We start from the raw sequence: 18,297 nt of genomic DNA on the forward strand, positions 1-18,297 counted from the left end.
CAACTTAAAGAGGACCACATTAAGACACACTGTGATTTAAATGGAAAAATTTAAAGACAGAGAATATAAAAAGCAGCAAGAGAAAGCAACAAATAACATACTAGGGAACTTCCATAAGACTTTTGGCTAACTTTACAATAGAACTCTGCAGGTCAGAAGGTAGTGGTACCATATATTTAAAGTGATGAAAGGGGAAAATGTACAACCAAAAGTATTGTACCCAGCAAGGCTTTTATCAAATATGATGAAGATATCAAAAGCTGTATAGACAAGCAAGAGCTAAAAGAGCTCAGCACCACCAAACCAGCTTTATGAAAAATGTGAAAGGGACTCCTCTAAGCAAAAAAGAAAAGGCCACAACTAGAAACATGAATATTACAAAAGGAAAAAGTTAATTGGTAAAGGCAAATATACAGTAGAGATAGTAAGTCAACTGGGTACAAAATTAATAGGAAGTTTAAAAGACAAAAGAAATAAAATCATCTATAACCATAATAAGTAGTTAAGGAACACACAAAACAGATGAAAAATATGATACTAAAAACAGATATTGGAAACTCCTTACATAACTGGAGGAGTGGAGAGTAAATATGCAGGGTTGTTAAAATGTGTTTGAAACTAAGAGATCAGATGCAAGTTAAAACAATCATACACACACACACACACACACACACACTCATGGTAACCATGAATGAAAAATCTATAATAGATATGCAAAAAAGAAAATGGAAACTAAACATAACATTAAAGATAATCATAAAATAACAAGAAAACAAAACAAAAAAATGAATAAGAAAAGAATTACAAAAACAACTCCCAAACCATGAATAAAATGGCAATACAGTTCAGTTCAGTCCTCAGTCGTGTCCATCTCTTTGTAACCCCATGAATCGCAGCACGCCAGGCCTCCCTGTCCATCACCAACTCCTGGAGTTTACTCAAATTCATGCCCATCGAGTCGGTGATGCCATCCAGCCATCTCATCCTCTGTTGTCCCCTTCTCCTCCTTCCCCCAATCCCTCCCAGCATCAAGGTCTTTTCCAATGAGTCAACTCTTCGCATGAGGTGGCCAAAGTACTGGAGTTTCAGCTTCAGCATCAGTCCTTCCAATGAACACCCAGAACTGATCTCCCTTAGGATGGACTGGTTGGATCTCCTTGCAATCCAAGGGACTCTAAAGAGTCTTCTCCAACACCACAGTTCAAAAGCATCAATTTTTCGGTGCTCAGCTTTCTTCACAGTCCAACCCTCATATCCATACATTACCACTGGAAAAACCATAGCCTTGACCAGATGGACCTTTGTTGGCAAAGTAATGTCTCTGCTTTTTAATATGCTATCTAGGTTGGTCATAACTTTCCTTCCAAGGAGTAAGCGTCTTTTAATATCATGGCTACAGTCACCATCTGCAGTGATTTTGGAGCCCAAAAAAATAAAGTCTGACAGTGTTTCCACTGTCTCCCCATCGATTTCCCATGAGGTGATGGGACCAGATGCCATGATCTTAGTTTTCTGAATGTTAAGCTTTAAGCCAACTTTTTCACTCTCCTCTTTCACTTTCATCAAGAGGCTTTTTAGTTCCTCTTCACTCTCTGCCATAAGGGTGGTGTCATCTGCCTATCTGAGGTTATTGATATTTCTCCCCGACAATCTTGATTCCAGCTTGTGCTTCTTCCAGCCCAGCATTTCTCATGATGTACTCTGCATATAAGTTAAATAAACAGGGTGACAATATACAGCCTTGACATACTCCTTTTCCTATTTGGAACCAGTCTGTTGGTCCATGTCCAGTTCTAATTGTTGTTTCCTGACCTGCATATAGGTTTCTCAAGTGGCAAATCAGGTGGTCTGGTATTCCCATCCATTTCAGAATTCTCCACAGTTTATTGTGATCCACACAGTTGAAGGCTTTGGCATAGTCAATAAAGCAGAAATAGATGTTTTTCTGGAAGTCTCTTGCTTTTTCAATGATCCAGTGGATGTTGGCAATTTGATATCCAGTTCCTCTGCCTTTTCTAAAACCAGCTTGAACTTCTGGAAGTTCTCGGTTCACATATTGCTGAAGCCTGGCTTGGAGAATTTTGAGCATTACTTTACTAGCGTGTGAGATGAGTACAATTGTGTGGTAGTTTGAGCATTCTTTGGGACTGCCTTTCTTAGGGATTGGAATGAAAACTGACCTTTTCCAGTCCTGTGGCCACTGCTGAGTTTTCCAAATTTGCTGGCATACTGAGTGCAGCACTTTCACAGCATCATCTTTCAGGCTTTGAAATAGCTCAACTGGAATTCCATCACCTCCACTAGCTTTGTTCGTAGTGATGCTTTCTAAGGCCCACTTGACTTCACATTCCAGGATGTCTGGCTGTAGGTGAGTGATCACACCATCATGGTTATCTGGTTCATGAAGATCTTTTTTGTCCAGTTCTTCTGTGTATTCTTGCCACCTCTTCTTAATATCTTCTTCTTCTGTTAGGTCCATACCATTTCTGTCCTTTATCAAACCCATCTTTGCCTGAAATGTTCCCTTGGTATCTCTAATTTTCTTGAAGAGATCTCCAGTCTTTCCCATTCTGTTGTTTTCCTCTATTTCTTTGCACTGATCGCTGAGGAAGGCTTTCTTATCTCTCCTTGCTATTCTTTGGAACTCTGCATTCAAATGGGAATATCTTTCCTTTTCTCCTTTGCTTTTCACTTCTCTTCTTTTCACAGCTATTTGTAAGGCCTCCTTAGACAACCATTTTGCCTTTTTGCATTTCTTTTCCATGGGGATGGTCTTGATCCCTGTCTCCTGTACAATGTCACGAACCTCCGTCCATAGTTCATCACATAGCAACAATTACTTTAAAAGTAAATGGACTGAATGCTCCAATCAAAAGACAGCGAGTGACTGAATGGATACAAGAACAAGACCAATATATATATACTGCCTACAAGAGACTCACTTCAGATCTAAAGACACACACAGATTGAAAGGTAGGGGATGGAAAGAAAGGTATTCCATGCAAATGGAAACAGAAAGCAACCTGGAGTAGCAGTATCTGTATTAGATACAGTACCTTAAAACAAAAATTGTTATAAGAAACAAATAAGCACATCACATAATGACCAAGCAATCAATCCAAGAAGAAGGTATAGCAATTTAAAATATATCTGTATCCAATACAGGATCACCTAAATATATAAAGCAAATATTAACAGACATAAAGGGAAAAATCAACAGTAACACAATAATAGTAGGGGATTTTGACATCCCACTTTCATCAATGGACAGATCATCCAGAAAGAAAACCAATAAGGAAAAACTCATAAATGACACATTATACTAGAGGGACTTAAACTGATATATATAGAACATTCCATCCCAAAGCAGCAGAAGACACATTCTTTTCAAGTGCACATGGAACATTCTCCAGGATAGGTCACATGCTAGGCAACTAAACAAGTATCAGTAAATATAAGAACACTGAAATCATATTGAGTATCTTTTCATTCATACTGAAAATCACTATGAGACTAGAAATCAACTACAAGAATAAAAATGCAAAAACACAAACATATGGAAGCTAAACAATATACTACTCAACAACCAATGGATCACTGAAGAAGTCAAAGAAAAAAACAACAAACACCTAGAGACAAATGAAAATGAGGACACAATGATCCAAAATCTATAGGATATAGCAATAGCAAGTTCTAAACTTGTATAGAAGAAAAATTTCAAATAAACAATGTGAACTTATCCCTAAAGGAACAAGAGAAAGAAGAACAAAAAATGTGAAAGGAGAAGGAAAGAAATCATAAAGTTCAGAGCAAAAATAAATTAAATAGAGGCTAAATAAATAGAAAAAAATATCAGTGAAACTAAGAGCTGATTCTTTGAAAAGATAAAACTGAAAACACTGTGGCCAGACACACCAAGGAAAAAAGAGAAAAGGCCCAAATAAAATAAAATATAAATTAAAATGTTATAATTAACAGCACAAAAATACAAAGGATCATAACAGATTACTAAAAACAACTATATGCCAATAAAAAGGACAACCTACAAGAAAAGGAAAAATTCCTAGAAATGTACAATCTCCTAAGACCTAATCAGGAAGAAATACAAAATATGAACAGATCAATTACCAGTAATGAAATTGAATCAGTAATTAAAACTCCCAACGAAGTTCAGATGGCTTCACAGATGAATTCTACCAAACATTTAGGGAAGAATTAATACCTATCCTTCTCAAATTATTCCCAAAAATTGCAGAGGAAAAAACACTTCCAAATTCATTGTACACGGCCAGCATCTCCTTGACACCAAAATCAGAGAAAGATATCACACACACAAAAGAAAATTACAGGTCAATATCACTGATAGAACATAGGTGCAAAAATCTTCAACAAAATTTTAGCAAATCAAATCCAACAATACATTAAAAGTATCATACACCATGATCAAGTGGGATTATCCTAGGAATGCAAGGATTTTGCAATGTCTGCAAATTGATCAATGTGACATACCACATTAACAAAATGAAGAATAAAAGTCATATGATCACACAGATGCAGGAAAAGCTTGTGATAAAATTCAACATCCATTTATGATCAAAACTCTCCAAAAAGTGGGCATAGGGGGAACATATCTCAACAACATAATAAAGGCCATGTATGACAAACCTACAGCTAACATCACATTCAACAGTGAAAACCTAAAAGCATTTCCTCTAAGATTGGGAACAAGACAAGGGTGCCCACTCTCATGTTTACTCAACATGTTATCAGAAGGCCTAGCCACAGCAATGAGAAGAAAACGAAATAAAAGGAATCCAGACTGCACTCTTTGCAGATGACATAACACTATACACAGAAAGATCCTAAAGCTACCACTGAAAAACTACTAGGGCTTATCAATAAATTCAGTTAAGCTGCAGGATACAAGGTTAATATACAGAAATCCGTTGCATTTCTACACACTAACAACAAATGATCAGAAAGCAAAATTAAGGAACTTTCTCATCTTCAACTGCATCAAAAAGAATAAATACCTTGGAATAAACCTACCTAAGGAGATAAAAAATCTATACTCAGGAAATTATAAAATAGTGATGAAAAAACTGAAGATTATACAAACAGTTGAAAAGATAAGATATACTGTATTAGAAAAATTAATAGTTAAAATGACCATACTACCCATGGTGATCTAAGATTCAATGTAAGTCCTATCAAAATACCAATGGAATTTTTCACAGGGGTAGAATAATTTTAAAACTTGTATGATAGCACAAAAGATCTTAACTAGGCAAAATAAACTTGAGAAAAAAGAACAGACTGGAGGAATCACATTCCCTGACTTCAGATTATACTACAAAGCTACAGTAATCAAAACAGTCTCATACGGGCAGAAAAAGAGACACACAGATCAATGAAACTGAATAGACAGCCCAGAAATAAATCCACACACTTACGTCAGTTAATCTGTGACAAAGGAGGCAAGAATAAACAATGGAGAGAATACAGTTTCTTCAATAGTGGTACTGGGAAAAACTGAATATCTATATGTTTAAAAAAAATGAAATCAGAATAGTTCTCACACTATATATAAACATAAACTCAAAATGAGCCAAAGAACCAAATGTATGACTGGAAGCCATAAAACTCATAGAAGAAAACATAGACAAAATGCTTTTTGACATAAATTATAGCAGCAACATTGTTTTCAATCTGTCTCCTAAGACAAAGGAAACAAAATAAAAAAAAATAAACAAACGGAGTCTAGTTGAACTTGAAAGCTTTTTCATAGCAAAGGAAGCCATTAACAAAAAGAAAAGAAAATCTACGGAATGGCAGAAAATATCTGCAAATGATATGACTGGTAAGGGGTTAATATCCAAAATAGATAAACAGCTTATAAAACTCAACATCAAAAACAAACAGGCCAATCAAAAAGTGGGCAAAAGACCTGAACTTTCCAAAAGATCTTTCCAAAGAAGACATACAGATGGACAGATATACAGATGAAAAGATGCTCAACACTGATAATCATCAAAACAATCCAAATCAAAGCCACAGTGAGATGTTATCCCACTTCGGTCAGAATGATTATCATCAAAAAGAACACAAACAGTGTTCACAAAAAGAACACCAACAAATAACAAACGTTGGTGAGGATATGTAAAAAAGAGAGCCCTTACAAACTGTTGGTGGGCGTGTGAATTGGTGCAGCCACTGCAGAAAAACAGTGGAGGTTTCTTAGAAAGCAGAACTCCCCATGATTCAGCAATTCCACTGTTGGCTATATATCTGAAGAAAACAAAAATACTAATTCAAAAAGATACATGCACCCCAGTGTTCACAGCAACATTATTTACAATAAGCAAACAAGTACTACTCAGCCATAAAAAGAATGAAATTTTGCCTTGTGCAAAAACACAGATGAACCTGGAGGGTATCATGCTTAGTGAAATAAGTCAGACAGAGAAAGATAAATACTCTATGTTATCACTTATACATAGAATCTAAAAAATAAAAGAAACAAGTAAATACAACAAAACAAAAACAGATTCATAGATATAGACAATAAACTAGTGGCTACCAGGGGGGAGAGAGATGAAGAGAGGGGCAAGATAAGGTAAAGAATTAAAAGGTATAAACTACTATATATAAAATAAATAAGCTCACGGATATATTGTACAGTACAGGGAATACAGTCAATATTTTATAATAACTAAGTGGAACATAGTCTATCAATTTTGAATCACTATGTTGTACACTTGAAACTAATATATTATAAATCAAGTATATCTCAATAAAAACATAATCTTCATTTTTTAAAACAAGTTAATCTCATCAAAAATATTTACTGATACAAGTGACAAAAGACTAACAGAACACAAGCTATCATGGGACCAAGTAAGTACTAATCACGTCAAATGGCTTCAAGTCAGACATTAAATTAGAGTAAGACCATCTGACCTTCCTATTTATATCTTGTATTGCCACACTTCTCTTTAAAAAGACATGTGAACAATCAATCTGAGTTTTTCCCCTCTGGAATTTCTTACACAAGTTTTTTGTATGTGTGCTTGAGAAAAATGTTACAAGATCAGTTTAAAAATGGAGCTTTAAGATAAAAACAAGACCTGGAAGAAAAAAAGGAATATTATCAAGAATTAAGAAAAGAAGGGACAGGGAAAGAGGAAATTTGGCATTCCCTATAAAGTTAGGTAATGATATTAAAGCCTCCAAGGAAAATGCCTAAATAAAGCTTCTTTACTGAAAATGAATGAAAATAAATGAATGCTCCCAAAGGTATATTAAAAGCTGTTTCAATGGTTATTTTGGCAATTGGTGGGAACTAAGATAAACCATAAAATATTACATAAAGAATTTTCAAAGTGAGCATCTATATAACAGTCAGGATCAAAATGGGGGAGGGTGGGTGAAATGTATATATCAGTGAGTTCAAATTACAAAGACATTTACAATTTAAAAATCCAAACCTGCATTATCTTTTAGATTCACATCTGCTCCAGCTTCTATCAGAGCTTTCACCAGAGACAAATGTCCTCTTCTGGCAGCCACATGAAGCCGGCTTTCCCCTGTGGCATTCCTCTTATCGATCCCAGACGTTTTCATTTCTGTAAATTTGCCAAGCAAGACTGAGTTTTCTGCCAAGTGCTGGTTACTATGAAGGATCTTAGAAAACACAAAGCAACTTCCTAAAAACATCCAAAAAGGAGTGCACTACACAGAAAGTGAAAGTCGTTTCATCGTGTCCGACTGTTTGCGACCCATGGACTGTAGCCCGCCAGGCTCCTCTGTCCATGGAATTCTCCAGGCCAGAATACTGGAGTGGGGTGCCATTCCCTTCTCCAGGGGATCTTCCCAACCCAGGGATTGAATCCACGTCTCCTGCACTGCATGCAGATTCTTTACCATCTGAGCCACTAGGCAAGTCCCACACAGAACCATACCTCAATTAATATTATAACTGCTGTTGCTATTTTAAAACACAATTCGTAAAGAAATGATAGAGCATCTGAGCACATTAATTTATTCCAGCTGTTGTTCACTCTATCCTAAGCTTGACTGAAACAAATAAGACTTGCTTCATTTCTATACTCATTTCACTCAGTAGTCCATAATCCGCTTTCCACATTTATTCTCATATCTCAATGAGTGTGTTTCTGATGACGAAAGATGTCAAGAACCGAACTATGGCCTATCGAGCATTTCATTTTTCTTTCACAGAAAATTCAGTACAGTATTATTATCTAAATATTTTTATTTCTTTTCCTTACATCACAAGTTAGAAACACCAAAAACAATGCAGCCTGGGTAGCTCAGCTGGTAGAGCATCAGACTTTTAATCTGAGGATCCAGGGTTCAAGTCCCTGTCCAGGCAACAAAAAATAAATAAACAAAATAAAAACAGTGCAACTTCCCCCTAAACTATGCTAAAATGATGTACTAGAAGATATTTTTGTAATATTATATAAAGAAAATAGAAGATACCGTCTCTTCTTTGAGTGGCCTGCAGCCTAGGGGAATGAGAGACATGTAAAAAATTACATTAAAATCTGATTAAGTGCTGCCAGAGAAACATATTAGTTTCTTGTGGTTCTGGAGACCAGAAATCCAATTCCAAGGTGTCAGCAGGGCTGCACTTTCTCTGGAAGCTGTAAGGAAGAATCCTTCCTTGCTTCCTCCAACTTAGCTTCTTTGGCTTTTGGCCACATTGTTCTCTTGTCTGGTCTTCACATTATCTTCTCTTTCCTTGTGTGTCTCAAAGCTGTCTCCATTTTTCTTTTATAAGGATACTTGTTAGATTTGAATCCCATTTGGAAAATCCAATAAAATTTCCTTATCTCAAGGTCCTTAACTATATCTGCAAAGATTCCTCTTCTAAATAAGATAATATTCACTCTTTAAATGCAACAGTATCACAGATTCCATGGATTAGGACATGGACATAGGTTTTTTTAGGGGGTCACTATTCAACCCACTATAGGAGGTATGTATAAGAAGCACTTTAGCTTACATGAGAGGGAGACAATGGGGAAAAGTTCAGAAAGGATGTCTAGTATTCCTACCTCTTACTCTATCAACTTTTTCTTTCTAATCAACTTCGCAGGGCTTAACATTTGACCCGAAGTAGTCCAGCCTATGGTTCACCACAGAACTAGCTCCAAGAACTACCAAGGAATAGTCAGTTATCCGTATTGTCAAACACACACAGTTCATGTATTTGACAAAAAGAAACTAGTGGCTATGCTTCTTTAATTTCCCTTATGTTAAAAGGGCTCAGTGAAAGTTCGAAGGGGTCTGACACAATCCAGATGTGCTGCCCCGACTCCAACTTCTTGCTGTCTCTACTGTTTACCTTATCTCCTCTAACATAACAAACAGACAAAAATATGACAATATATTGGAAGACTAAGAGATTCTCAAGTGGTGATTACAGTAAAACCACCTAACAAATATAGCCAAAATAATCTTATAAATTAGTGAATGACTAAAAAAATAAACAGTAAATATGAAAGTGTATATAATTCTTTGAAGGAGAGTGGATTGCTAGGAGTGGTCACGCAAAAACCTTGTCCCTGTACAGTATAGGAATACAAACCTTGGCTGCAGGTAGCTTTGGAGACATTTTTTCTTTTTCTGAAATTCTGAATTTTTTTGTGTGATTGGATGTTAGTAAGCATATGAATTTCTGAATCTGGTTTTTCTTTTTTCCCTTTACAATTTCTTATAGTGTTTTCCTCTCCATTGACAAATTCCTCACCTGAAAAAAACAAACATTTTGAAGTATCAGTGTTGTATTTCTCCTTACTAGTTATAGGACTAAGAAAGAGTCTAATCATATAATTGCTCCACGTTTCTGTTCCTTGCTAGACTGCTTTTTTATTTAAAGGAATGGAAGCTTTTAAAAATGTTTTCATACAACAAACATAAATTAGTTTCCTGGATGCAATTTCAACAGTGAATCACTAAAATCAATGGAGCTAACATTTTCCTGCTATGAAAATGTTGTTAGGTTTCTTGACATTAAGTAGGTGCTATATTAAAAAGAAAGCTAAAAACTCAAAAAAATACTGTTTTTAACTTCTGTCAATATTAATTTAGCACCTTCTTTCAAAGTAAATACCATTACTTAACTAATTAATAGTATCTCCAAATTGTGATCCACATGTCCTCATTCTGATCAGTTTGGGCAGAGGTTAAGTGAAATTCAGTTGGAAATTTCTGTGAAATAACTCAATCTACAGGAAATGTGTACAAATTGAACAATACTACTAATACCTGGTTTGTGAGAAATCTTCTCTTCTCTTTGACTAAGTTGTGAGATGTTGGTCAATTCTTCACTGATATTGTCAGTAGAATGAAAACCTATATTTCGTATGGCTTTGCTCTCTTGTCTCCTTTTTTCAACTTTAGTTGTTTCCATTACTTGAGAAGGAACACCTCTGGATGAAGGCCTATTTGAAGGACTTGTTTCTTGGTCTGTGTCAGTATAATTCCTTTTAGTGTCTCCTTCCTTATTCACCTTTTCCACAATATGTATATCTGCTTGATTCATTAAAGGAATTAGTATGCTGGGGCTATAATCCTGAGGCTTCTTGACTAGCTTCTCATGACTGGTCAACTCTGAAACTTCATGTGTCGAGAGTGTTCCTATACAAGCCAGAGGAGAATGTTCAGGACTGCCATGTGAGTGATCAAAAGAAGGTCCACATAAACATTGTTCATAATTTGAAACATGTTCAGAAACTATTATATTATCTGAATTAGAAAAACTAACAGCTTCCTGTTGTGGAAGGATGGTTAGGCTGTCTGCTTTTAACTCATTTTCCTGTGGAAAATGGTCTTGAGAAGGTAAAAATTGTTGAAAATCCATTTCTTCTGTATTTGTTTTATTCTCTTTATAATTATCATGGTTTTTGCAACCTGAAGAACTTATCACCTTTTTAGATATTACAGTCTCCTCAGAGGCACAGGAATCACCATGATCATCATTATTAAAATTTTCCTTTATAAAGGATGGGGAAATTTTTTCCCACTTGAGGCTCTCATCTTTTTGACCTGAGTTACTGTTTTCATGAGATTTATAAAGGCTAATGTGCTCCTGTTCTTGGTGAGTATGAGGCTGCTGATCTGTAGTAACAAGTGGTAACTTGGTTTTTTCACGTAAAGAAAGTCCTAAGAAAGAAACAACTTCAGCTTGGTCAATGGATTCTACTTCCATACATTTTATTTCTTGACTATCTGATGATAAATCCAGGCTTTGAGTATGTGTCTCTCTGGGAACTGAACAAGTTTCAACATCATTACACAAACCATTTTTCAGGCCCGACAGAGCTTGGCTAAAAGGTTTACGTGACTTTTCTGGAAGGTCATCAAGGATTTGGACCGCTTGTTGCTGGCGAGTAACTGATCTGCTTATTCTTCTAGAAGAAGAGACAGTCACTGTCTTTCTTGGACTGCTTTCTTGGCTTATATCATCCACGTGAGTCCTTTTATGTTGTGAATTTCTTCTTCCTTTATCTTTAGACACACTTGTGCTGGGATCCTCAGCACCATGGAGATTGACCTTTCTGAATCCTGGAGAGTGTATCTGGTTAAGAATTGATTGTTTCTGCTTGGATTTACCAATTCTCATGTTTGGGGAATCTTTTTGATAATGTTCATATATATCTTTATTTATAAATAAACTCTTTTTGCTTCCTTTATTGATTTCTACATGTTCTGGCTTCTGTCTGTTGGAATTTTCATCATAAACAAACCCACTGTGATTTTTAGAACTGAATTTTGGTTTCTATAGAAACAAAATACATAGTTAGCTTTAACTGTCAGCTGTAATTCTGCATTCAATTCATTCTGGATTGGAGAAAAAGAAAACTATTATTCCATTCAACCTTATAATTTGATCTAACCACAGGGCCTGCTGGGATATATACAACCTGATATATATTTCAGAAAAAATAGACTAAAAGCAGAAAGACAAATGTAATAGATTCAAACTCAGTATATGTGCTAATTATTATTTTTTCCTGTACATTTTAATTTGTACTTGCCAGTATTTTAGCACTATCAATCTTATTACTAAACATAATAAAAATTTTAATCAAGCTAATCCATATAGGCTTTTAAAATAATCAGATAATTCCTTCACACGGTAATCTTTGTAACTATGCTTTAAAACCACTCTCCTCTCCCATTTGTTATAGAGATAGAATTAAGAGTTTCTTTCTCTGGTATCTATGAGCAATCATAGGTAGGGTAGTGGAAGAAAGGATTTAAAAACAAAAAGACAGATATACAACCAAGTAGGCGTGTATGGAAAGATTACTGTGGGCTGACAAGACTGAAACAGGGACAGGACTTCCTCTCACACACCACAACCCAAGCATCAGATGAAAAATAACTGCCCACCATGTAAAGTTTAACGGGATGGGCTAACACCTTTGACTCTCATACTGTGCTCAGGCCAGAGGACATTCAACATGGCTGATAAACTTCATGGCTTTATAAAGAGGAGAAAGGAAGTAGAAATGGTTACCAATACATTAGTGTGCCCACATACACTACATTTACTCAACTGCTTCCCAAACTAACAGCCCAGAACCTTCTGAGTCTCATGTAATTATTCCAAAGTGTCTAAAAAGCAAAGGCGAAGTCACTGTTCCTGATGAGTGCTTCAACAGTCTTTCTTTCCCCTCCGATGATCAGTAAAATAACCAGCAGGTGCGCTCTATAAAAACGCTCACTGCTGAACAGAGAGGTACCTTGTGCCGGCGTGCATCCTCTACATCGGAAGGGTCAATGCTCTTCTTCTGAGCTGTGAGCAGAAAGAGAAAATCAGAGAGAACGGCCTCCAGAGGTCAGACTCCAGACTTCTGAAACCACAAGTCCTTTGCCATGAGCAAACCAAGTGGAAAAAATAAAATTATGAAAACACGTTTTATTAAAATTGGCACATATAACATTACATAATTTATGATTTCTGTATTTATTATAAACCAAATACTATCTTGAGGGAGCTGAAAACACCTCGGTAGGAAAAGCAAAAGAGACCCAACAAAATAATGCTGAAGATGGGCACTGAACTCAGCATTTTTATATTCCCCACAGTTATACTCAGATATGCAAGTGTACAAGCTTTTATAAGGCAAAAATTCTTTCATAATGAATTGTAGTATTACAATTCCTAATACATCTGCTTACTAAAGTTGAAGGATACATGATTAATATACAGAAATCCACTGCTTTTCTATACACTAATAGGGAACTATCAGAAAGAGAAAGCAAGAAAAAAAAAACTTACTTATATTTACAACCTCATCAAAAAGAATAAAATACCAAGGAATAATCTTAACCAAGGAGGTGAAAGACTTATACCTTGAAAACTAAAACATCAATGAAGGAAACGAAAGATGATACATGGAAAAGAGAAGATATACTGTGTTCCTGGACTGAAAGAACACTGTCAGAATTTCCATACTACCCAAAGTAATCCACAGATCTAATGCAATCCCTATCAAAACAGTCACAGCATTTTTCACAGAACTGCAACAAACAATCCGATGACTTATGCAAGACCACAGAAGACCCTGAATTGCCAAAGCAATCTAGAGAGAGATGAACAGAGCTGGAGGCATCATGCTCCCTGACTCGGGACTACACAAAACCACAGTAATCAGAACAGCATGGTGATGGCACAAAAACAGACACAGATTGATGGGACAGACTAGAAAGTTCAGAAATAAACCCACGCACTTATTTTCAACTAACCTGTGACAAAGAAGGCAAAAACATACAATGGATAAAAGAAAGTCTCTTCAATAAACGGGACCTATGATAAGTAGTGAAACTGGGCAGCTACGTGTAAAAGAATAAAATTAGAACATTTTCTCACACCACATACAAAAATAACCTCAAAATGGATTAAAGACATAATTGTAAGAACAGAAACCACAAAACTTCCAACAGAGAACATGGGCAGGATGTTCTTTGAAATAAATCATAGTAATATTTAATATTATTTTGGATCTGTTTCCTAAGGAAACAAAGGAAATGAAATAAAAGATAAACAAACAGGACCTAATAAAACTGAAAAGCTTTGCATAGCAAATGAAATCACTGACAAGACAAAAAGATGACCTACTGAATAGAAGAAAATATTTGCAAGTGATATGACCAATAGAGGTTAATGTCCAAAATATATAAACAATTTGAATATAAAAAAAAGTTTTAAAAATGGACAGAAGACGTGAATAGACATTTTTCCAAAGAAGATATACAGATAGCTAACAGGCACATGAAAAAATGTTCAACACAAATAATCATCAGAGAAATACAAATTAAAACCGCGATGAGATGTTACCTCACACCTGTCAAAATATCTATCATCAAAAAGTCTACAAACAACAAAAGTTGTTAAGGATTTGTAGAAAAGGGATCCCTTGTACACCATTGGTGGGAATGTAAAATGCAGCCACTATGCACCGACTCAATGGACATGAGTTTGAGCTGGGAGACAGTGAAGGACAGAGAAGCCTGGCGTGCTGTTGTTCATGGGGTTGCGAAGAGCTGGACATGACTTAACGACTGAACAACAACAATGGAAAACAGTATGGAGATATGGAGACTTCTCCAAAAACTAAAAGCAGAGCTAAGATGTGACTGGACTTCCTTGGTGGCACAGTGGATAAGAATCCACCTGCCAATGCAGGGGACACAGGTTTGATACCTGGTCTGGGAAGATTCCACAGGCTGTGGAACAACTAAGCCCGTGGGCCACAACTACTGCGTCCACGCTCTGGGGCCTGTGAGCTGCAACTACTGAGCCCATGTACCGCAACTAGTGAAGCCCACACGCCCAAGAGCCCACACGCTACAATGACTGAGCCGGCGTGCCGCAACTGCCGAAGCCCATGCACCTAAAGCCGGCGCTCTGCAACCAGAGATGCCACCGCAGTGAGAACTCACGCACCACAAGGAAGAGGAGCCCTGCTCTCCACAGCTAGAAAGCCTCAACAGAAAGCAAATGAAGACCACTGCAGCCAAAAATAAAATTAATTAATTTAAAAACAAGGAACCATGATATGATCCAGCAATTAAACTGCTGGATACATAGCCAAAGAAAATGAAAACATGAATTCAAAAAGATACTAGCACCCCCATGCTCACAGTAGCATTATATATAATACCAAAGATAAGGAAACAACCTATCTGTCCATAGCAGATGAAGGGATAAAGAAGATGTGGTATGAATGCATGCAACGGGGTACCACTCAACCATAAACAAGAATGAAATTCTGCCATTTGCAACAACCCAGCAGGTATTATTCTTGGTGAAATAAAAGAAGGACAAATACTCTATGTTACCACTTATATGTGGAATGTAAAAAAAATAAAACAAATCAAGGTATAAACAGAAACAGATTCACAGATACAGAGAACAAAGTAACAGTTACCAGTGGGGAAAGGGAAGAGAGGGGGCAAAATAAGGTTTGGGAATTAAGAGACAGAAAATACTATGTATAAAATAAACAAGCACAGGGATATAGCCATTACTTTGCAATAACTTTAAATGGAGTATAACATATAAAACATATGTATAACATATAAAAATACTGAATCTCTACATTGTATACCTGAAACGAACATAATATTATAAATCGATTAGACTTCAATAAAATATAAACGATTCTTATATAATCTTTTTGAAACTGCAGTTTAACTTAACTGCTCCTTTGCTGTTTAACTTAACAGTGTAATGATGAATGACAAGGCAAAAGTAAAGCCATAAGAAAATATTCTTAAGGAATCAAAGTGAACAATCCTGGCCATATTCATTGAAAAAGATACAGCCAAACATAAGTCACGACTCATGTTATTCAGTCAATGGATTATGGGGAGAAAACCCAGAACTGTATAAAAATTTTCTGTTGCAATGCATATCCTGGGGAAAAGCACATTTAGCATTATCTTTCTTAGTTCCTTTAGAGTTCTTCCATTTGGTGGATTGTAAACAAGTTAGTGTGCTCTACTAAAGGAGTGAAGCAAGAACTTCACTGGGTGGATTTTCTCAAAATTTTTGAGGAAAATCAGTTTAATTTCTATAATTCTAAGCTTGATTTGGAGATCCAACCAGTCCATCGTAAAGGAGATCAGTCCTGGGTGTTCACTGGAAGGACTGACGCTGAAGCTGAAACTCCAATACTTTGGCCACCTCATGCGAAGAGCTGACTCATCTGAAAAGACCCTGATGCTGGGAGGGATTGGGGGCAGGAGGAGAAGGGGATGACAGAGCATGAGATGGTTGGATGGCAGCACCGACTCGATGGACATGGGTTTGAGTAAACTCCGGGAGTTGGTGATGGACAGGGAGGCCTGGCGTGCTGCGATTCATGGGGTCGCAAAGAGTCAGACACGACTGAGCAACTGAACTGAACTGAACTGAAGCTTGATTTCTATAACTCTCTACTAAGGATGATGTGGTTGGATGACATTACTGACTCAACGGGCCTGAGTCTGAGCAAATTCCAGGAGACAGTGACAGACAGGAAAGACTGGCGTGATGCAGTTCACGGGGTCACAAGGAGTCAACACGACTGAGCAACTCAACAACAACTACTGACATGATGAACAGACATAACAGGGCAGTCTGAGTTTACCTGATGTAAGATGCTTTTGATGTTTAGGAACAAATCTCTCAAGGAGACGCATCATACGTGAGTCTTTGGCTTCATCCAAAGCACACCTTCCATTGTCATTTCTAAATAAAGGATCTGCTCCATTCAAAAGAAGTAACTCTGCCACCTAGAGGAAGATTGTTTTATGTGAGGAGCCCAGACAAAAAGTATATTATTATTATACATGTATGCTAGCATACAACTCTAAGCAACATCAAATATTTCTTTCCAAATATTTTGAATTTACCAACAATACAGAGTTTGGGTTTACCTGTAACATCATTGCCTAACAACAAAAATCAATGTAACTGCTACTGAATCATAATTTGTTGATGTACATATGACTTCTCTTACCAAAAAAAAAGAGAGAGGAAGCAAGGAAGAGGGAAGAAAGGAGGGAGGGAGGAAAAGAGGGTGGGGCAGAATGTCTATGGTTTAACTGATGATGAAACGGAGCTAGCATATATACCGGGAACTTGAATTACATTCTGCAGTAGTAAATGTAATTTTAACAGGTTCCAGGAGATAGTATGTCTTCTATGTGTACCTGTTGCTGCTGCTGCTCCTCCTCAGCATCAGAGAGAAACCGGTAAATTCGTAATCTGTTACTACTCCTCAAGCAGCCTCCTCTATGAAGCTCTCCCTGACCTCCTCATCCACTGATGCCCTAGAGAAAAATGACCTCTTCCTTCTTTTATGTACATATTTTATGTCCAATAGATTCTATATTATATTATACTCACCTCTTATACCTATCTCTCTCCTATATTTCAAGTTTTTTGAGGGTGGGACTCTGTTTTTCTTTTAAAATTAATACTTTTGGATAGGAAATTAATAAATATGGTTCAGAATACAGAAGGCTCAGAGAAACAGACAATGAAAACTAAATTTCCCTTCTCTACCCTTGTACTTCAGTCATCTAAGTATTTCTCCTAAGTTAGCTCTAGTTACAGTTTCTTCTGAATTTTCCCAGTAAGTCTAGTCCAACAGGTATATATGAGTATATCATAAATGTGTATATATGTTGTTTCTTACACAAGTGGACCTATAATATATACATTTTTCTGTGGTTTAGCTTCTTTCCTGCCTACCCTACCCAGCATCAGACTCTGAAAACGGTTCCAAATCAGATAGATTGAACTTCCTCATTCTTTCCAGCAGCTGAGTAATAATTTACTTTTTAATATACCTATGTGAATGCATCAATGCTACAATTTAGAAGACTCTTGAGAGTCCCTTGGACAGCAAGGATCTCAAACCAGTCAATCCTAAAGGAAATCAATCCTCAATATTCATTGGAAGGACTGATGAAGCTGAAGCTCCAAAGCTTTGGCCACTTGATACAAAGACCTGACTCACTGGAAAAGATCCTGATGCTGGGAAAGACTGAAGGCAGGAGGAGAAGTGGACGACAGAGGATGAGATGGTTGGATGGCATCACTGACTCTCAATGGACATGAGTTTGAGCAAAGTCCAGGAGATGGTGGAGGACAGGGGAGCCTGGCATGCTGCAGTTCATGGGGTCAAAAAGAGTCAGACATGACTGAACAACTGAAAAAACAACAACAACCCTACTAATGGATGTTTAAGTTGCTTCCAAGTTTTCACA

The 18,297-nt window shown here is 36.7% G+C and overlaps 1 protein-coding gene and 1 non-coding gene across 2 annotated transcripts in view; one reads left to right on the top strand and one right to left on the bottom strand.

Moving 5' to 3' along the window:
- The window catches only part of ANKRD31 (ankyrin repeat domain 31), a 131,625-nt gene that overhangs the window by 56,633 nt on the left and 56,695 nt on the right, over positions 1-18,297 (bottom strand). Inside the window, exons 12-16 of the mRNA XM_043470688.1 lie at positions 16,671-16,815; positions 12,777-12,829; positions 10,294-11,806; positions 9,614-9,775; positions 7,488-7,625 (exon numbers count right to left, since the gene is read on the bottom strand). Coding sequence (XP_043326623.1) covers positions 7,488-7,625; positions 9,614-9,775; positions 10,294-11,806; positions 12,777-12,829; positions 16,671-16,815 — 2,011 coding nt within the window. The remainder of the gene's footprint in view (positions 1-7,487; positions 7,626-9,613; positions 9,776-10,293; positions 11,807-12,776; positions 12,830-16,670; positions 16,816-18,297) is intronic.
- TRNAK-UUU lies at positions 8,320-8,392 on the top strand. The gene has a single exon. It is a non-coding gene; the product is annotated as a tRNA-Lys (tRNA).

The sequence above is a fragment of the Cervus canadensis genome, chromosome 6 (genome assembly GCF_019320065.1).
Source record: "Cervus canadensis isolate Bull #8, Minnesota chromosome 6, ASM1932006v1, whole genome shotgun sequence".
Classification (NCBI taxonomy): Eukaryota; Metazoa; Chordata; class Mammalia; order Artiodactyla; family Cervidae; genus Cervus; species Cervus canadensis.